We start from the raw sequence: 21,329 nt of genomic DNA on the forward strand, positions 1-21,329 counted from the left end.
CACTGTATAGACTAGGCTGACCTTGACCCCACAGAGATACACTCACTTTCTGAGTGTTGGGATTAAAAACTCATCTTTTTGTGTGTATTTATTTTTTTACTTTTTTTATGTAGATGATGCTGTCCTTGAATGCAGAAATCTGCCTGCCTCTGCCTCCTGAGTGCTAGCATGTGTGTGTGTGTGTGTGTGTGTTTGTAAATCTTTATCTTTCTGAGACAGGGTTTCTCTGTATAGTCCTGGCTGTCCTGGAGCTCACTCTGTAGACCAGGTTGGCCTGCAACACCCAGCATGTTTGTAAGCCTTAGCATTCTCATTACTTATTGTTTATATGTGAGTACACTTTAGCTGTCTTCAGACACACCGGAAAAGGGCATCGGATCCCATTACAGATGTTTGTGAGCCACCATGTGGATGCTGGGATTTGAACTCAGGACCTCTGGAAGAGCTGTCAGTTCTCTTAACTGCCATCTCTCCAGCCCTTGTTTTTTCTTAAACCTAAAACTTAAGGGCTTCAGAAATTGGATTCTGATTATTGCCCTAACTTGTAGGATAATGTCCATTGGTCAAGAGCAAGACTAGCATGCCACAGTGAACCTCTGCAAAGGGCCTCTGCAGGCCCCAGTCCCTTGGTTGGCAGTAAGCCTTCTTTTTGATGTATACACCCCCAGTTGACCTGAAACTACCTGTCTGCCTGTGCTGGAGCACAAGTGTAATCCTTCTCCCCCTTTGTACTCGATTTTGCTTAGAATAGCAATAGTTTTGACTAAGTTTCTGCTGTAGTTTGTTCTTGTCCAGACTATCCTGTCTGAGAGTGTGCTGTTTGTACTGTTTGGATATAGAGCTGTTTCATTTTAACTACAAATTAATTTGCATTTGATTTCCATTTCATCATTTTTTTTTCCCTCTTGAGGCAAGGTTTATTTTGTGTGTGTGTGTGTGTGTGTGTGTGTGTGTGTGTGTGTGTGTGTGTGTGTGAGTGATAGCTGGCTGTCCTGGAACTTGTTTTGTAGATCAGGCTGGCCTCAAACTCTGAGTTCCGCCTGTCTCTGCCTCCAAGAGCTGGGACTAAAGATGTGTGCAACCACACACCCGCTATTATCAGTGTTAAAGACAAAATTAGCGTGGTGTTCTTGGAAAGAGTTTAGACATTAAACCAAAGTGAGCCTCGAACTCCTGATCCTTCTGCCTCTGCCTCCTAATTGTCAATATGATACCTGCATCACCAGACTCATCTCATCTGTAAGCTAAGTAATGGAACAGCATTCTCCAGTGGGAAATGTACTTGATGTGTGTGAGAGCATGCGAACACACACACACACACACACTGAGTTCAGAGGATTGAGTCCAGTAGTCAGTGGAGGAGAGGTGCTTATGTTATAGCAGGGTAAAGAGTCTCATTAGATATGAGGAATATGATGGGCATTTGAAAATAAAATGTTGGATGAATGCAGTACTGGCATTTTATAGAAAGATGTGATGCCAGTTGTGATGCGTACCTTGAATCTCAGCACTTGTGAGGCAAAGGCATGAGAATCTCTGAATTTAATGTCAGCTGGGGCTCTATATTGCGACCTATGTCGGGGAGTGAGGAGAGGCAGGCATTTCCTAAGCGATTAAAGCAGACTGAATAAATAGGAAGCGATTTATAAGTTAACACAGTTGACCGGTGCACTAACTTTTAAAAATAAATTGCTTTTATTTTGCGTGCACGTATGTCATATATACCACTTGTGCCTGGTGCTTGTGGAAGCCAGAGAAGGCACTGGGTCCCCTGGAACTGGATGGCAGTTATGAGCTGAGTTCAGTGTTGGGAACGGAACCTGGTTCTTCTGCAAGAGCAGCGAATGCTCTTAACTGTTGAGCCATCTCCAGCCCCTGGCCTGTTAACTTCACCACTGAGGCTGTACTAGTTCAGGGCTTCTGAACTATAGTGCTAACGTTGTTTTAGACAGAATTCTCCCATGTTTAGACACATCCACCAACTGAGATGGTCCTGTGCATCTCATGGAGACAGATAAGCAGTGCTGTTGTCACGTACATTGGCAAATATTCAACCATTTAAGATACAGAAAATAAGAGAATACTTCTGTGAATTCAGTTTTTCTTTTAATGGTTTTTACTATTAGCTGCAGAAACTACATTTTAGTATTTCTAGCTGTGAGAACTTAAGTAGGTTTCTTACCAGCTGTGACTTCGGACAGGTATCTTCATTAACTGTTCTGCTCTAAAGGAGCAGTAAGGCATCTGCTCTAGAATTTGTCACCAGATTGCTTAACATACTGAACTGCTTTTCATTCCTCATGATTCAATATGTGTTGTTCTTTAAGGGATGCGATGTGGGGAATTGAATCAGAGTCTGTGTAGACAGGCGTGTGTTCTATAGGTTAGCCATGTCCCTGGCCCTGATTTTAAACCTTTAACTTAAATTTCAGACTTGAGTATATTATATATTACATCTGAGAGATCACTATAAATTATGAGTGGTTATAAATGACCAGCCCTGCGAGGTGGTGGTAGAGCTGGGCTGGGGTTCATGAGCTATGAGTGCTGTGGAGGTCAGAAGACAGCGTTGAACACTGGGGTGAGTCTCCCGTCACTGCTGTCATCTTGAGGAAGGCGTACCGGGATTACAGCTGTGTGCCTCCCAGGCCCCCTTTTACGCAGGTCCTGGGGATAGAACTTGGATCCTCAGGCTGTATAGCTAGGGCTCTTACCCAGCTGAGCCATCTCCTTGGCCCTGTTTTATAACCTAGGTTGGCCTAGTGCTCCTTATAGTCCAAGCTAACCTCAAACTCTACCTTCCAGTCTCCGAGATGCTGAGATTCTGAGAGCGTTCTGTCTAGTTAATGACTTACAGTGATAGACACTACACGTGCTGCCCGGTGTGCCAGTTCAAGTGTCATAGCTCTACCAAAAATTGCTAGGTACTTTCCAACATTGTGTTTTGTATGGTGATCTTTTATCCTTTTTGAAAGATTCTCATGTGACCTAGGCTGGTCTCACCTAGAACTGTATGTAATCAAGGGTGACTGAACTTTGGATCCTCCTGTCTCTACTTCCCCAAGTGCTAGGAGTACAGGTGTGTGCCACCACACATAATTGTATTGGGGATAGAACTTAGGGCTTCAGGCTTGCTAGGCAAGTACCATGAAGGATCTGAGCTCCTTTCCCCAGCTCCAAAGCATGGGCTTTGAGTACATTCCAAGAGGACAGCGGGCTCTCCTGGGCTAACCTTCCTTGGACTCTTCCTACTTGTTGAGAGGCATCTGCAAAACTCTGTTTACAAATCTACTTGATACTGAGGTGACGAGATAGGTGTTTATGAACTAAGCTGATTAGAGACTGCTTCCTGTCATATTGAATGTGCTGGAGACACTCGGGTAGTCAATATTGTTTCACTTACAAATGAAACTTGAAAGAGTTAAAGTGATGATACAAAGTTTAACAGTTCTAATCTCATATAAAGTCTGGAAACATTGAAAGGTGAGTCTCTCTTTAGATGCTAGAAACAATTAGACAAGCTAGGAACAAGTTTTTCTTCCTCCAACATAACTAAGATGCTTTTGCTGTGAAGGTTGCTTTCTGCTTTCATATGCAAAGCAGAAACCTTTATTTGTACAGTAGTAAGGATACTGTAGGGTTGGGTATGACAACCGAGTCTCATCTGCAAAGGTGGGGTGCTCTTTGGAGGGCTGTTGTGCTTTCCCTGCAGCAGGCCATTTCCTATGCCTGTTGGAATATGTTGCTCTAGTACACTCTGCTGTCCTTGGGGTCAGAAGGACTTCTTTGAACTTCTTCCCTCTTCCCTGTGGCTGAGTGTCTCCATGCCACTACACACATGCCCTGTACACTGTAAACTGACAGTGTTAACTGTCGGTGTTAAGTGTGCAGTGGGCATGTGTGTAAGTTGTTACTTTGCTCAGGGAATAATGATAAAGGAAGAGTCTAGACATGGACATCACTGGCACATATGTTCTCACAGTATGTTTTGACTTTTAAAAACGTGTGTGTGTGTGTGTGTGTGTGTGTGGTCAGTGCTCTCCATCATGAAGTTCTTGTGTATTGGGTTCAAGCCATCAGGCTTGGTGGCAAGTGCCCTTGTACCCTTACCCGCTGCACCATCTCACTGGCTCTCCTTTAGATAGGAATCCTTGGATGTGGAGGGCTGACTGTAATTTGAAGGACCAGAAAGGAAGCCATTTTGCATCCAGACCATCTTCCATCCTTAATTCATGTGGACTTGGACTGGCTGTTAGGGATGAGTGCGTTTCAAAAGAATAGCGTGCTGCTAGCCAGACAGGCAGCTTCCTTCTTGCCTTTGTTCAGTCCTTCCTTCTGAGACAAGGTCTCACTGTCTAAAGTTCAGGCTGACCTGGAAGTCACCGTTGTCAATTAGGATAGCCTCAAACTTGATGAATCAGTTTTCCAAGTGCTAGAGTGATTGGTGTATGCCACCACAGCTGGACTACAGTGTTTCTTGAAAGCATTACAATCAGTGCAGGGCTGGGGTGAATCCTGTTTTCTGTGGTTGCCCTCTTTGGGTTTGTCTGCTAGCTGCTCTCATCTGCCTGGGCCTAGTGCCACACCTTTTGTGGTGCTGTGTAAGTTACTACATTATTGTTTTTGCTTTACATTTAAATCAGTGTGGTAGGAGAATGATTCTAGCTTTCAAGTTATCCTAGGTAAGAGATGTAGTAACTAAACAATCCCAGAGCTTTGCACCCATGCTTTCCCTCTTTGTATTTGGGCTTAGTGCCTTGTGCTGAGGTTGTTTTCCTGTCCTGGTCTCTGCGTGGGCCTCCCTCATATCTCTCTTTACCCACCTTCTCATATCTGTGAGAAGGTCTGTGGCCATCATGGGAAGTTCCTTGATGACAGGGACTACATTTCATTCGTTTTGCTTCTCAAAGACAGCCACAGTTCCAGGGATTTGAGAGAAATAAGATCCTAAATTGAAAACAGTTACTAGTTAAATAAGAGACTAGACGTAAAATATGTATCTGCCTTGATATAGTTGGAATGTTTACTTGGGTTCAGTGGACGTGGATTGGGAGAGATGTAGTTGGGCATATGTTGCTAGATTTGGTGGAAAAACGAACTTAGTTGAGAAAATGTCCTGGGTGGTTTTTATAGGCAAAGAGAGTTTGTGCAAAGTGAACTGAGCCAAGAGGCAAAATAGGAAAGAGGACTAAGGGTAGCTTTGAAGCTAAGGTGGAAGAGAAGAATCCTGGAGGTTTGTGAGGATAAGGCAGGAAAAATGCAGCCAAGGGCCGAGGGCAGATTCAGATTTCATTCCAAGTGGGAACCAGAACTTGGTGCATATGTGTGAGGAGTCATTCAGCCTTCTGCTACCTGGAGAGGAAACTGGGCACAGAGCCATCTGTTCCCTGTACACAGGACACTCAGAATGGTTTGTATTCTGTACTTGACACATTCACTATCCCCTTACCTCCACCCCCATATTCACTCAGGACTGCAACTTACTGTGTTGCCTAGGCTGGCCTGAATTCTAGATTCTCCTGCCTCAGTTTCCCTAGTGCTCAGATTATAGGCATGTACCATCACACCAGGTGTTTGCCTGCATGCATATCTGCGTGAAGGTATCAGAAGCCCTGGAATTGGAATTACAGACCGGTATGAGCAGCCATGTAGGTCTGGGGATTGAACCCAGGTCCTCTGGAAGAACAGCGAGTGCTCTTAACTGCTGAGCCATCCCTCCAGGAACACCCCTGTGCTCCTTTGAAGACAGTATTTCACTGGGATTAAAGCAAGTGCCACTATGCCCAGCAAGTTGTTTGTTCTTGAGCAAAGTGAAAATTTACCTAGGTTTTGTTTTGTTCTATACCATATATTCATTTCTGTTTGCTTAATCAGTGTACTAGTTACCACTCAAAATCACGTGAAAAGTAGATTCAGATATGCACATAAATCATTCTAAACTCAGTAGAGTAAAAATAATCTTAGTGTTATAACTTAAGATGCTAGGTGGTTCTTAATGCTCTGCATTTAGCCAACTTTTTTGTTGGTTTGTTTTGTTTCTCCAGCTACCGCCTTCCCTGCCACGTTTTCTTTGGAGATAGTGTTTCTTTGAGTGGCCCTGGCTGTCCTCGAACAGACTTTGTAGACCAGGTTGGTCTTGAACTGAGTGATCCACCTGCCTCTGCCTCCCAAGTGCTGGGATTAGGGTGTGTACCACCATACCCAGCTGTTCATTACACACTATTGCTACCTCTCATAACACACTCACCCGGTCATCATGGGAGCACCTGCTTCTGATCCAGGGGTCCTGACACCTGCGGATCGTCTGCTTTGTCTGTAGGATGGCTTTTAAAATCATTGAATTGTAAGATACTTTATAAGTTATTTAATTTCGTGTTTATTATTGTTTGTGATGTGTTTGGATTTGAGCTTCTGGCTGAAATGGGCTCACTTTCCAACCACAAACACCTACAGATCTGGTCAAGCTAGGTGGAGAAACAGTGGGTATCACACAGTGCAGGAACCCAGAGGAAGTCAGTGAGCTCTGCCGCCCCACAGCTCTCCTGTCGAGGAGGCTGCGCTGTGGTCAGTTGATCCTGCTGACTTTGGGATGGACGAAGTCTGTCTAAGGTCGACAGGTAAAGTCCACAGAAGCGTGAGCAGCTCTTGTGGGGCTCTTGATGGGAGATTGAGCAGAGGCTGAGCAGAGAAGGCTGTACCTGAGTGAGGCCAACACAATAGCCTTGTTCTCTTTCTCCACTCCCTTTTCTGCTTCTCCGACTTTTCTTGAATCCAGACCTGAGGGATTTAGAATAAAGCACGGCATTGTCTTTAAAAGAAAAAAGAAAAAAGGGCTTGTGCTTGGTGGTACAACCTTTAATTCCAGCAGTTAGGAAGCAGAGGCAGGCTGGTCTCTGAGTTTGAGGTTCATTTATATATATATATATTAGTCTACACAACAAACTCCAGGCCAGCCAGGGTTTTATAGTAAGACTCTATCTCAGACATTTTTTAAAAAACCACGTAATATGTGTGCACACGTTAGTATGTGCACACATGTGTGGAAGCCAGAGAACAGCTTGTAGGAAACAGGGACGGAGCTTGGTTGTGAAGCTTGGTGTTATGTTCCTTCACCCACTGAGCCGTCTGTTCTGTCCTCCCACCATCTCTAAAGGAAGGTACAATGCAGTACTCAGTAATGTACCACGGCGGATTAGTATATGACCAGTGACTTCATGAACGGTATCGTAACGCGTATGTGACGTATGTTAGCAGATGTGAAGAATGGCAGACCACACAGCCAGCATGGAGTTCACAGACTTTCTGACTGTCTAGGTCCTGTCCTGACAGCTGAGGGCACGGACACACACACAGCTCAGCACTCTTATCTAGCACAGTCCCTTGGAGAACATGGCCTGCGGTATCCACTGTTAGACTCGATCCCAGTTGTGAGTTGTGCCCTCAGGTAAATGACTAAGCTGTGAGTGTTTATTTCATAGGGTTATTGTGAGAATGGAACTTGACAATTTGCAGATATGTGTGTGCAGTACAATACCAAGCTCAAAGGCCATTTTGTCCTCTTCCAAAAGGGCTCCAGTTAAAAGCAAGACTTAGCTTCTGTGACTTCTCCAGATACTGCTTCACTGTGTGTAGGATGATTTGTGACATTATTTCCTTTTATGCTGATAAACACTCAGTGGAGTGAGTATAGAGGCAGGTATTTATAGATGAGGAAATAGGGTCTTCTTTCCTGTTTCTGGGAGTCTTGGACATGTGTGGGCCAGGAAAGGTGTTTAGGATGGTGGAACAGACATCTGCTGGCTCACACTGGTAGAGAGGCTAAGCCCAGCAGATGTGACACTGTTGTCAGGAAGAATTAGAACAGTTGTTTCCTCACCTGCCATTTAGACAGACAGCGAGTAGAAAATACACCCAGATCTGCTGGTATAAACATGTAATACATCATCCATTTTCCCAGAGCTGTGCTTTATTAAAGGTGGTTCAGACTGCTCTAGTACACGCCTGTAATCCTATCTACTTGGGATGCCAAAGCAGGAGGATTGAAAGTTCAAGGCCTGCCTGGGTTATAGGGGAACGATGGGCCAACTTAGTTCAGTGAGACCCTGTCTCAGGAGGACTGGGAAAGCATTGGTCAGAGTGCTTACCTGTCAAGCTCCAGGTCCTGGATTTAATCTCCATACTGGCCAACAAGCAAAACAACCAGAGGCTTAAAGAGGCAAGTAGATCCTCTGATAAGCTTAGGTGAAGACAGTGAAGAGGCCAATAGCTGTTGGGGCTGCTGGTGTCAATGCATCAAGCCTGCTTTTGTAGCTGGGAAGTCCTGTTTTCTTCATGCTGGTGAGAGCAAAAAAGAGAAGCCAAGCTTGGTGACATCATGTTCTTGTAATTGCAGCCATTTAGGGAGCCAAGTGGGATGGTATCTTGAGCCCAAAAGTTTGAGGCCACCTTGGACAGAATAATGAGACCCTAGATAGAGAAGGGGTTGAGGTGGGGGCTAGGGAGATGGCTCAGCAGTGAAGAGCACTGACTGCTCTTCCAGAGGTCCTGAGTTCAAATCCCAGCAACCACACGGTGGCTCACAACCATCTGTAATGAGATCTGATGCCCTTCTGGTGTGTCTGAAAACAGCTACAGTATACTCATATATGTAAATAAATATTAAAAAATAAAAAAAAAATAGAGGGGAAGGAGAGTGGGGACAGAGCCCCAGTATCCCCTTTAAGTGCTTTTTCCAAGTGACCTAACTTCTCACAAGCTCTCACCCCCACACCTGTTTTATAGTCTCCCAGTAGTCCCGCTGCCTAGGGAACAAGCCTTGTGACACGGGCTTCTGGGGGCATTTTAGATCCTGTTTGTTGTAAGGTTGTTCTGTAAGACATTAAATGTTACTGCTCTGTTTTAACATTTCAGCATCTCCCTTGGTTGCTAAAGAAGTAACAAACATGACCGAGTTCTGGCTCATATCTGCTCCTGGGGAGAAAACCTGTCAGCAAACATGGGAGAAGCTACATGCAGCCACCACCAAGAACAATAACCTTGCCGTCTCTTCCAAGTTCAACATTCCTGACTTAAAGGTGAGGTGACGGTGACTGCACTGTGAGAGGACTGTGAGTTTGTCAGAGGAGCCTGGCCAGGGCTCTCTGTTTTGGCAGAATCAGATTTTAGTTCCTTGAGAAAAACAAGTTGCTCCTTTCTAGCTATTGACTTAATGTAGAGTGGCTCAGAGGCTTTGAATGTCTCAAGGAAACTCTGAAGTCACATCTTGTGAGTCTTCTGATTCCATAAATTATAAGGAAGCCTAGATATTGCATCACAAAGTGGGATTTTCAGAAGAGAAAAATCTTGGTATATATATTTAAATATCACAGCAATATGTCTGTCGTTAAGTTTCTATTCTGTTATCACAGTCCCTACTGAGGCATTATTTAATCCAGTTAATGTATTTAGCATTGTTTAAAGACCGATGACCAGTCTAGCAGTGATGGACACCCACAGACCCACTGCAGGGCTTGTGTAGAGCAGGACTTCACAGTGCCCACAGAGAATTAACTCGTACATACAACTGACTTAAATGTTTAATAGACCTTTTGTGCTATACTTCATTAAATAAATGGAGAATAAAAGATTTGTAGGCCCTTCAGATAAAGACACCTCAGTTGTAAAGGGGTGTGGAGCTGGGGGGTGGTGTAGGCCATAATCCCAGCCCTGAGGAGACAGAAGGAATGGGAGCTCAAGGATTTACTTGGAAGCATGGACTGAGTACTAAGCTGAGCTTCCCTTCCAGGTTGGCACCTTGGATGTCTTGGTTGGCTTGTCGGATGAACTGGCTAAACTGGATGCATTTGTAGAAGGGTAACGTATCTGCTTGTGTGGGATTGAACAGGGTGAGACGGTGTTGTCAGAACCAGGCTGTCTGGAGAGTCATTCCAGATACAGTTCTAGTTGAATGATTTTAGGAGATGACTATTTTTCTCTGTGTATCAATGTTTTATGTATATATGTATGTGCACCTGTGTGTCCAAGCATGTTCATGCACATGTATGCTCAGTTGCACATGGATGTCAAGAGCCATCTACCTTTTTTTTTTTTTTTTTTTAAGATTTACTTATTTAATGTGAGCACACTGTAGCTGTCTTCAGACACGCCGGAAGAGGGCATCAGATCCCATTACAGATGGTTGTGAGCCACCATGTGGTTGCTGGGATTTGAACTCAGGACCTCTGGAAGAGCAGTCAGTGCTTTTAACCCCTGAGCCATCTTTCTAGCCCCCCCCCCCGACATTTCTTATTTACATTTTAAATATTACCCCTTTCCCTGTTTTCCCCTCCATACCCTCTTTCCCCTTCCCCTGCTTCCATGAGGGTGTTCACCCACCCTTCTACCCCTTCCTACCTCCCTGCCCTGAAATTCCTTTACACTGGGGCATTGAGCCTTAGCAGGACCAAGGGCTTCTCCTCCCACTGATGCCCAACAAGGCCATCCTCTGCTGCATGTGCAGCTGGAGCCATGGGTCCATCCATGTGCACTCTTTGGATGGTGGTTTAGTTCCTGGGAGCTCTGGTTGGTTGGTATTGTTGTTCTTATGGGGTTGCAAACCACTTCAGCTCCTTCAATCCTTCTCTAACTCCTCCATTGGGGACCCAGTTCTCAGTCCAATGGTTGGCTGTGAGCATCCGCCTCTGTATTCGTCATGGTCTGGCAGAGCCTCTCAGGAGATGTCCCGCACAACCGTCTCTCCTGCAAGAACGACGCGGCACACGAAATAGAATCCTTCTGCGGTAAACTTTATTATCCTCGAGAACCAGCACTTGTTACACATGACGAAAAAGACGGAGAAGACCAAGAAATCCAAGAAGACGAACAGGACGAACAAGACGAACAAGATCCACGAGACGAACGAGATCAACGAGAGAGTGGAACTATCTAGCCCGTCCCCTTATAAAGGGATCAGTCCTTGCCTTGGACGCGGAGCCCCCTGATTGGTTGAAACTCATCAGGCCCTATGACGCCACGGGAGAGGCAGAGCTCAAGAAGTGGAAAGTTACCCAGCACGTGCGCACATGGCTTGTTTACTGCTAACTCTAGCCGGATGTCGGCGCCATCTTGTAATGGAGAATGTGCAGGCGGCGCCCCACAAGGAGACAGCTGTATCAGGCTCCTGTCAGCATGCTTGTTCCTTTCCTTGATAAAGGTCTCTCATTGGAACTCTAGGGCTTGCAGATTAAGTTGGGCCACTGACCAGGAAGCCTTCGGGATGCTCCTGTCTGCTCTCCAACACTGACTGGGATTGCAAACTTGTGCCACCATGCCCAGCTCAGTACCCATTGCTACCAGCTGTCCATTATGTGTCCTGCCGCAGGGATCCAGCTGCAGAACACTTAGTTCATCCCCTTTGTCTGACGTGTTTGTGAGCTGCTCTCGGTTTGCTTGAGTGACTGTGTGCCTGGGAGTGGAATACTGGGATCTTGGTTCTTTCTGACCAACTGTTTGGACAGTGGCTGTACCAGCTCATATTTGCAGTTGGGTTTTATTATTTTTGTTTTTCTGAGACAGGTTTTCACAGTGTTGTCCAGGCTGCCGTGGAACTCACGGTGTAGCTCAGGCTGGCCCAGCGCCTCTAGCAGTCCTGCTGTAGTCATCTCAGTGCTGGGACCTACCACTGACTGATTTCATTGTAGCCCTCCTGCGGTACAAAGCAGTGTCTTACTGGTTTTCATTGTTTTGTTTTGGAGACAGAGGCTTACTTTGTAGCCATGGCTGGCCTAGAACTCTCTGTAGAGATACCTGCCTGCCTTTGCCCAGGTACTGAGACTAAAGGCCCATTCTGATGGGCCACATTCTCATTTTTATTCAAATCACTCTAACCAATGATGCGTGGCTCTTTATTTATTTGTAGGGACTTATTTTTATGTATATTGTGTTATCAGTGTGTATGTGCAGTGTGGGCACAGATGCCAGTGGAGACCAAGAGGCCCTAGATCCTGGAACCGCAGTTACAGTTGGGGGTGGAAACTGAACTCGGGTTCTCTGGAAGTATGTTGTTTTCATAACTTCTCAGCCACCTCTGGACACCCGTCCTCCTGCCCCCCACAGCCCCCCTTTTTTGAAAAAGTTCATCACGATCCTCCTGCCTCAGCCTTTGGAGTGCTGGGATTACAGTTGTGTACTACCATAGCTGGAGACATTACTTTAACATGAGCGCATGCAGTAAGGAGGTAATAATCCCGGTGCTGTAGTGCTCTTCTGTGACACTGAAGGTTAGAAAGAAGGCCTGCTGTAGGCAGCTGTGTGTTCGGAGGGCCGTGCTGCTCACCTGCTCAAGCCTGGGCTGTTAGGGGAAAAGCCTCACATGACCTTGAAAGTGCTAGGGTTGTAGGCATGTGCCACTGTGACCTGTTTTCATGACTGTCTTTCTAGACTGAGGAACACTTACATGTAGTTTCCATAAAACCCTGCAGCCCTGCAGTTGCTTTTTGCATATAACCAGACCTTGGTCCACTTTATTCCGTATGTTTTATGTAAGGATTCATTGTATAGTATGTCCTAGAGTGACAGTCTGTATAACATGGGTTTTTTCTAAACATGATGACTTTCTTCTTCAATTCCCAGTGTGGTGAAGAAGGTGGCTCAGTACATGGCGGATGTGCTGGAGGACAGCAAAGATAAAGTTCAGGAGAACTTGCTGGCCAGTGGAGGTGAGCTCTTCAGTTACGGTCCCTAGTTGCATCTGCCCCTGGAACACAGTTCCAGGTTGTAACTGTTACTCTTGGGCGGTACGTAGGTAGTGTACGGTGCCCTACGAGGCCTCCTGCAGAAGTGCTGTTCTTCAGCTTCGTTGGGAGCTATGTGTTGACATCTCAGCTGTATTGCAGTTAGATGCCTCCTGTTTTCCACTTATAGTACCCAGGAAGTGACTGATTTTATTACAGGGTAATGCCTCTTTTCCACTAAAAGTTAAGAGTATGTGTATTGGTAAATATTAGAAAGCAACCAACCCTAGGGGTGTTTTCACCTCAATCAGCAAAACGTCTCCGCCTGACTCGCTAAGTTCCCAGTTTCCATCCCAGTCTGCTGCCGGCTACTCTGGTTCCCAGCAGTGGCCTCGGCTCCCTGCTGCAGACTCTGCTCACATTCCCAGCAACCCGGTAAAATCAGACCTCTGGAGGCTTGTAATTCATCAATCAGATTATATCAGTAAATTCTCACCCCACAAAATGTCCACACAATAAACTCAGAGCCAATTGATACTGATATAAACTGTCCACCTAGATAGGACAGATTGTCCTGTAATATAATAATCCATCCCCTATACGATACTCATAGCTACCTGTGGCTATTTAGAGCCACATGGAGATGCCTCATCTTCGTCCTCCATCTTGTCTTCCTTCTCTCTCTGCATTTCTTTCCTCCTTTCCAAAACTCTGTCCCCACCTATCTTTTTCACTGTCCAATCATAGGCCTTGCCTTATCTTGTGACACACACACACACACACACACACACACACACACCTGACTGCAGCAATAAGTTAATGTTTATATTGAGCCTGCTCAGTGATGATGGCTTTATAAAGATTTTTATCTTATTATTGACTTAAGTTAATTAACCAACTAATTAGTTTTTGAGGCAGTCTCAGATTTCCTGGCTGGCCTAGAACTCACTAAGTAGGCGCCTACTTTTACCTGGGATTAACGGTGTTCACCACATCCAACAATATCATTTTAAAATCATTCTAGTTTTCTGGTGGATAGATGGCTCAGTGGTTAGGAGGACCTGAATTTGACTCCCGACAGACACATTGGGTAGCTCATAACCACCTGTAGCTCCAGCTTCAGGGAGTCTTTCTGGCCTCTTTCTGCAGGCACGTGCATTTATATTTACATACCTGCCCTCACCTCATATACATGACTAAAAATAAATCTAAATTCAGTGTTCTTCTCATCTCATTCACGTTTATTTAATCAGAGCACTTCAGAAATCATCTTTGCCTATGTTAAGAAGCAAGCCAACTGCTGGGCATAGTGGTACATGCCTTTAATCTCAACAGTCAGGAGGTAAACGCAGATGGATCTCTAAGTTCAAGGTCAGCCTTGTTTATAGAGTGAGTTCTGGGACATCCAGAGGCTACCCAGAGAAACTTGTCTTAAAAAATCTAAACAGACAAACAGACAAGAAAATCTGCTGTTTGTCTTCAGTAATTAATTTATTGTCTTATTTCAGTTGACTTGGTTACTTACATAACAAGGTTCCAGTGGGATATGGCCAAATACCCAATCAAGCAGTCTCTGAAAAATATCTCTGAGATAATTGCCAAGGTAAGACAAGAAATGAGTTATAAATTATGTATGTGTATGTATGTGTGTGTGTGTTTGTATATATGTGTATGTATATATATATACACACAGACAGCTATGAAATACTTTTTAAGTTTTTCCTTTTGTAAAAGTTTTTTCAATGTTTATTTCTATTTTAAGTGCATTGGTGTTTTGCCTGCATATATGTGTGAGAGTGTTGGAACCCATTAAACTGGAGTTAAAGGCAGGTGTGAGCTGCCGTTTGGGTTGCTGGGAATGAAACCCGGGTCTTCTAGAGGAACAGCCAGTGCTCTTAGCCTCTGAGCCATCTCTCCAGCCCCTTTGCGTTGTCTTTTGAGACAGAGTCTCTCTAGTAGTCCTGGCTGTCCTTGAACTCAGAGTCTCTTCTACCTCTGCCAGCTGAGTGCTGGGGTTAGACATGTGTGCCACCATGTCTGGCCTTGAAGCCTTTTGATGAATAATCTTCAACCTAGCAAGCTGGGGTCTGTTTACTTGATTTATGAAGTAATGTGGCAGGAGCAGGTAAGTTAAAACTACATGGACTAATATAGTATGAAAGATTCATAAGGAAGCTTGTTAATAATGAAGTTTGGGTTTTGTTTTGCTTTGTTTTTGTGAGACAGGATTTCACTGTGTAGCCTTAGCTGTCTTGGAACTAGCTCTGTACACCAGGCTGGCCTGGAACTAGCTCTGTACACCAGGCTGATCTGGAACTAGCTCTGTACACCAGGCTGATCTGGAACTAGCTCTGTACACCAGGCTGGCCTGGAACTAGCTCTGTACACCAGGCTGATCTGGAATTCAGAGATCCACCTGCCTTTGCCTCTCAAGTGGGATTAAAGGCAATGAAATTGGTTATTTTTAAAATGTCCTTTTAAAGTTGTGCTTTTAATGAAATCATATATTTTTATGTCAGAAAACATTTAAATTGTATTAGTAGAGGCAAACCTAGGAATAACTTGCCCGTTTTTCTTCTCTTTTGAAGGGAGTGACTCAGATTGATAATGACCTAAAGTCTCGGGCGTCTGCATACAATAATCTGAAAGGGAATCTTCAGAATTTGGAGCGAAAGAATGCGTAAGCTCTCAAGTCTTTGTGGATGCTAAATGTGTGTGGGGTGTGTGCATGCATGCACGTGTGTGTCTAGCACATGTAGGGGACACTGTGAGGGTGTACAAGTTCTAGTTTGTGCTGTTTCTGTAGTCAGTGGTTTGTGGGGAGGCAGATGGGGCTCAGCAGTTGGCCGCTCCTGCTGAGGGCTGAGTGGGTTCCCAGCACTCACATGGCAGCCGAGTTTGTCTGCAACTTTATTCTGGGGATGTATGTATGCCATACAGAAGCTTACCTAAGTGTACACACATGAAAAATGCCTTTTTATGATTTTTAAAGCGTTTTATGGAGAAAGTTCATTAGCTTTATAGATTCTGAGCAATCAGAACACATCACTGTGGCTGATTCATTAAACTGTTTTAAATTGACTTGTCACCTGAATTCTGGTTTAGTTCCTTAATACATTAGATATTTTATTGAATTTGTGTAAAATTAATTATTCTATCCGTTTATTTATTACATAGCAATTACCTGCTGCTTAAAATATTTTTCAATGTACTAATCTGTTTGTGCTATAATGATTATTTTCTACGTTCTCTGTTTCTAAGTTTAGACGTTTTAAAGTATTGACTTGAAATCTTATTTGGTTGATCTTATAGAATTAGTGCAAGTATAGTTTTGGGCTGCTTTGTGGTTGGTAGTTTGTGTGTGTGTGCACACACGTGTGCGTGCACTCATGTGTGCTTGTGTATTTGCACGAGTCTGCATGTACATATGGAGAACAGCGGAGTCATCGGATTCCCTCCTAGTGTCTCCCTGTCTCCTCTTCTCACATTCGTGGGATTTAGGTGCACAGCTCCTTACGTGGATGCTGGTGTCTGAACTCAGGCCCACGCGCGGTGTAGCAAGTGCTCGTCCCCACTGAGCCACCAAGTGTAGTTTTCAGTACATGGCATTACAGACAAGACAAGGCATTTCCCTGTGGAAGACCGATGAAGACTGAGTTGAAAGTTGGTTATTGTATAAATTAACCAAAATTGTCTGGTATCACATGATATCCAGGAAAGAGAGAAAAAAGCAGAGGTTGGGCTTAGGTGACATAATCTCATAATAGCAGTGCAGTGGGCTCTGGTATCCAATGACTCATACTGTCCTATCGGGAATATGTAATTAAGAGGAGACCTGAGGTACAGTAATTAAAATAAGGGCAGAGTTCTACATTAGTGGCAAATTTTGACAGGCAGTGGCACCTCTTGGGTTGCAGGGGTAGGGTACATCTGGCTACCTCGTGACTTCTTAAATACATTTTTTAAAAAAATTACAAGTTTTAGTGTATTAGTGTATGTATGTGGAGCAGGTGCATGCCTGGGGCTCTTGGAGGTCACAGGGTGTCAGATCCCTTGTATCTGAGCCACCGTGTGGGTGTTGGGAGTTGAATCAGGGTCATTTGCTAGTGCTTTTACCCACTGAGCCAGCTCTCCCAGCCCCTAAGACTGACCCCTCTGAGGTGCGTTTCTTCCTTGTGTCACGGAAGCATCCATCAGTGACTTTTCTTCTTCTTCAGGGGAAGTTTGCTAACCCGAAGCCTGGCGGAAATTGTGAAGAAAGATGACTTTGTTCTTGACTCGGAGTATCTTGTCACATTGCTGGTGGTAGTTCCCAAGTACGTCTGCTACAAGAGGCCATAGTGGCACTCACCTCTAACGCAGCACTGGGGAGGCAGAGGCAGGTGGATATCTGTGAGTTCAAGGCCAGCCTGGTCTACAGAGTGAGTTCCAGGATAGCCAGGGCTGCACAGAGAAGAACAACAAAACTCGCAAAGTGAAGAATGTGGATTTTCCCTATAAAGGTCTGGATAGTCCACTCTTAACCCTGCTCTGCTGTACCACGCCAATGGTCATTAGAGCTGAAGCAGCCACAGAATTTGTAAACAGATAAAATAAAATAAACAAAATTCTGTTTACTAACACAAATGCACATAGTTTGCTGACCTTTGGATTGATGTAATAACCGTTTGAAATCTTCTTTTGACTAGGCCTGTGTAAGAGTATTTGCTCATGCACAGTTTCGGAGAGTCTGGAAGGAGTAGGAGTGAGTGGCTTGCACAATGGTGGCACACGCCTTTAACCCCAGCACAGGGCAGGCAGAGGCAGACAGGCCTCTGAGCTGAGGCCAGCCTAGGCTGCACAAAAGATCCCGGGCCAGCCAGGTCCATAGTCAGACCCCGTCTCAACAAGGGCAAACAAGCCGGTGTGGGAGACACGTTTAGTGGCTTCAGGTCCTAAACTGCTGTCCTCTCTGGGGATCTAAGCTGAGACTTTCAGAGTCTCACTGCGTGCAGCCTGTCGCCTTGGTTCTGTGCTTTCATCTGCTTAGGGAGTTGGGAGGAAAAGTCCCGCTCCTGGGGGAGAGCAGAGAGGAATGTCAGCTGATCAGAGCATCTCTCTGCTTGGAGAGTGTAGGCTTTTAGGTTTTCTGATTTTTAGGGCTGTCCTTGAACTGGCACTGTGGTCTGGCTGGCTTGGGGCTGGCCCTGCTGCTGCCTTCACTTCTCAAGCATGGGCTCACAGGCACGCACTCACTGTGCCCGGAGTGCAGGGCTTTGCTTCATGCTTCCCTACACAGCTGTTCCCTGGAACATTGGAACATATTTACCTAAAAATCCTGCTAATCTTGCTTTTATAGTTTACAGGAAAATAACCTTTGCCCATATTCTTCTTACTTAGCTTAACTTAAAAATTGTGTTGAGAAATTTTCAGCTTTTTGTATCTTAAAATGTAAACAAGACCTCCTGTAGATCATTTTACATAATAAATTACCTGTGTCTGCCAACCTTTACTGTAAATCACACATAGTTGTGTCTCCACACCCTCAAAACCAGTGGCCTTTCCAGAAAGCTGTTGCACAATGTTTTGAGGCAGCATCCTTTATTGTTACTGTGTCCTAGCTGCTTCCTGGGTACGCCCTGCTGTCTGTAAGTAGGGTTTTAGTTAGCCTTTTGTAATGGTCACCGAATGGTAGTAATTTCCCATGAATTATGTTCTCTAGCCATGCAGTTTAAAAATACTGTAGACTCTGCTGTGCTTTGCCGCCGTAACAAACCAGGCTGTGCCTCTGCTGCAGCAGTCACTGTCTGTGAGGGAGGCCGTCCGGACTTCCTGCTTCATCCCACGTCTGTGAGGCCCGCTCTCGGCAGGAGACGGGTTCTGCTGCACATCTGATGGACCTCATTTTGGAACGTGTCTCCCTTCTCATGTTCATTGTGCCTTCTCTGCAGGCTGAACCACAATGACTGGATTAAACAGTATGAAACGCTTGCAGAAATGGTGGTACCAAGGTCCAGCAAGTAAGTAGCCGTCTGGCAACAGTGCTTTGATTCCTACAGCTCCCCCAGCCATTTAAGGGATTAGGAGATCTCCCCGTGGTCCGTGATTTAGAGCCATTGTTTTCACTTCATACATTGTTAGCTCTAGTTATCCTCATTCCAGATCTAGAAGGGACAGTGAGGTGAGGTTGTTTGCCCACTGCCTCCTTCAGACGTGCATCCGCTGTTGCTGTGTCTCCTCTGGGACCAAGTCTTCATTTACCTAACAGAGGAGTCACCTCAGGAAGCTCCTAGAACAGTGTGTGAACCCTTCAGATTTTTAAAAAGCAACAATGCTTGCCATTTTAATAAGCAGTTTTGAGTTATGAGTTTAATGTGCTTTGTCTATTTAGTTACAGCAGTGCCACACTACCTTTTCTGTCTCCTGGTGTGTGCGTGTGTGTGTGTGTGCGCGTGCGTGTGTGTGTGTGTGTGTGTGTGTGTGTTTGGGATTTTGATGAGAAACTGTCTCACCATGTGCCTCTGTTTCCTGAGTACTGGGATTAAAGGTGTGTGCCACCATGCCCTTCTCCTCTTCTTAAAAATGTCTGGTTTGAGTCTAGGTGTGTAGCTAGATCCCAGAGCTTTTGTCTGCATGTGGGAGGCCTTGGGTTCAGTTACCTGCACCAGAAACTTAGAAAAGACACATTGGGCCAGCTCACTCAGTAGCTTTTACCTTTCTTTGTCCTTGGGAGTCACTTACTACAGTTTTGGAGGATTTTTTTGTGTTTTTGGTGCTGGAAGTGCTAGAGTTGGACATGAGAACTGTACTAGGCATTGTGCAGAGCTCTCTTGTGTCCCTGAGTGTGGTGGCAAAGGTGTGCTGCACAAACAGGAGGGAGGACGTGGCTGGTTCAAGCCTCAGGGAGGTGAGGGGTCAGGAGCTGCAGGAAGAGCCTGGAGGCTCCAGAAAGCCCTGCTTTCCACAGGGGTCACTGAAAATGTCCTGAGCTTCCAGTGCACAGGAGCAGTGGGCTGACTTCCGGTTCCCTCTAGGCGTATGAGGTCTGTGTGAAGACTAACAGTTGTTCATCTGTTTGAACCTAGTAGCTGTTATGCCCAAGGGTTAAACTGAGCTTCTGCGTAATCTGCAGACTCTTCAAGTCTGTGTTTGCTCAGGAAGAGACACTCCTTGGACTGTCTGGGTGGCCCTGTGGTAAAAGTGCTTCTCACTTTTCCATGACCTGAAAGTTTGATCCCAGGATGTACATGGTAGAAGGAGCAGCCCTTTGATCTCCAAGAAAGCACCTTGTGATATTCCTACATAGACACACACACACACACACACACACACACACACACACACTAAAAATGAGGTATCATCTTTTTCCTTTTTGTTTGAGATAGCTTTCTCACTATGCCAAGAACTCGTTAGAGCTCTGATTGCCTCTGCCTTCCAAGTGCCGGAATTAAAAGATAACTTTTATTTTTAACCTGTTTTTCATCCTATGGTTTTTATTTTGTTCTTTTCCCATGGTTTTAGACACCACTGAAGAAGATGGTTGTTTCGCTGTGTTTGAAATTTGCTGGCTGCCTCAGCTTCCTTTTAGGTTCATGGTTTGACACCTTTACTTAATCTGTGCAGGTTTTTCCACTGTGTCTGAAAAGGCTGTACCTCTGGCTTCTGTGGTCTAACTCTACCATGCCATTGTTTGGTTCACTGTGACTCTGCTCCAGGACAGCGAAGGAACCCTTTGCTTGCACACTGTTGGTTTCCTGGGCTACAGGCCTCGCTTCAGCCATTCTCTCTGCAGTGCTCAAACCATGGTCCAGATTAACTCCAGTGTAGTGTGTTGGCCTCTGGACCTGAATTGCTTGAGTGAGCTGCAGAGCCTCTGGTGGGTAGATTCCACATGTGCAGCCCCTTCAGGGACAGTCTGCGGCAGTGTGAATAGGAATGGCCCCACAGGCTCACAAATTCGAATACTTGGTCACCAGGGAATGGAACTGTTAGAGAAAGATTAGGTTGTGTGGCCTTGTTGGAGTAGGTATGACCTTGTTGAGAAAGTATGTTTTGGGGTGACATTCCAGGACCAGCCTTTCTTTCTCTGTCTGTGGATCAGGATTTAGCTCTCAGCTGCTTTTCCAGCACCATGTCTGCCTGCCACCATGTCCCCACTGTGATGATTATAGACTGATCCTCTGAAACTGTAAGCCAGCCCTCATTAGATGCTTTCTTTTATAAGGGTCGTATTGGTCACAGCAATAAAACAGTGACTAATACATTGTCCTCATAGCTCTAGCCTGCTCTTGGAGTTTCAGGGCTCCTAAATTTCCTCCTGTATCCTGCCCTGTCCTACATCTTTGGACTCACTTCCCAATCTTACTTGGCTTCCCTCGTAGTGTTTTTGGGACACCAGTGTGATTTGCCCAATATTAGACTCAACTGTTCATTTTCCTTGAAGTCTAAAGTAGCAACAGTATCTGCCAAGTGATGGAGGTCAAAGCCTGAGGTCAGCCACCTGAGATTTCTTTCAGTCTAATTTCCTATGCTCTGTGGGTTGGTTTGTTTGTGAGCCATGTGACGTCTCTATTTTGTAAATAATAGTAACAGTGGTCAGAATGACTTTAGATGGTTTCCTCCCCTTTAAATCACCTCTTG

The 21,329-nt window shown here is 45.1% G+C and overlaps 1 protein-coding gene across 1 annotated transcript in view; it reads left to right on the top strand.

The window, feature by feature from the left end:
- The window catches only part of ATP6V1C1 (ATPase H+ transporting V1 subunit C1), a 29,765-nt gene that overhangs the window by 2,041 nt on the left and 6,395 nt on the right, over positions 1–21,329 (top strand). Inside the window, exons 2-8 of the mRNA XM_080909355.1 lie at positions 8,911–9,074; positions 9,785–9,852; positions 12,610–12,695; positions 14,219–14,313; positions 15,299–15,390; positions 16,928–17,026; positions 18,641–18,709. Of these exons, the coding sequence (XP_080765481.1) occupies positions 8,943–9,074; positions 9,785–9,852; positions 12,610–12,695; positions 14,219–14,313; positions 15,299–15,390; positions 16,928–17,026; positions 18,641–18,709 (641 nt within the window). The 5' untranslated portion in view covers positions 8,911–8,942. The remainder of the gene's footprint in view (positions 1–8,910; positions 9,075–9,784; positions 9,853–12,609; positions 12,696–14,218; positions 14,314–15,298; positions 15,391–16,927; positions 17,027–18,640; positions 18,710–21,329) is intronic.

This window comes from Micromys minutus (genome assembly GCF_963924665.1).
Source record: "Micromys minutus genome assembly, chromosome: 33".
Taxonomy (NCBI): Eukaryota; Metazoa; Chordata; class Mammalia; order Rodentia; family Muridae; genus Micromys; species Micromys minutus.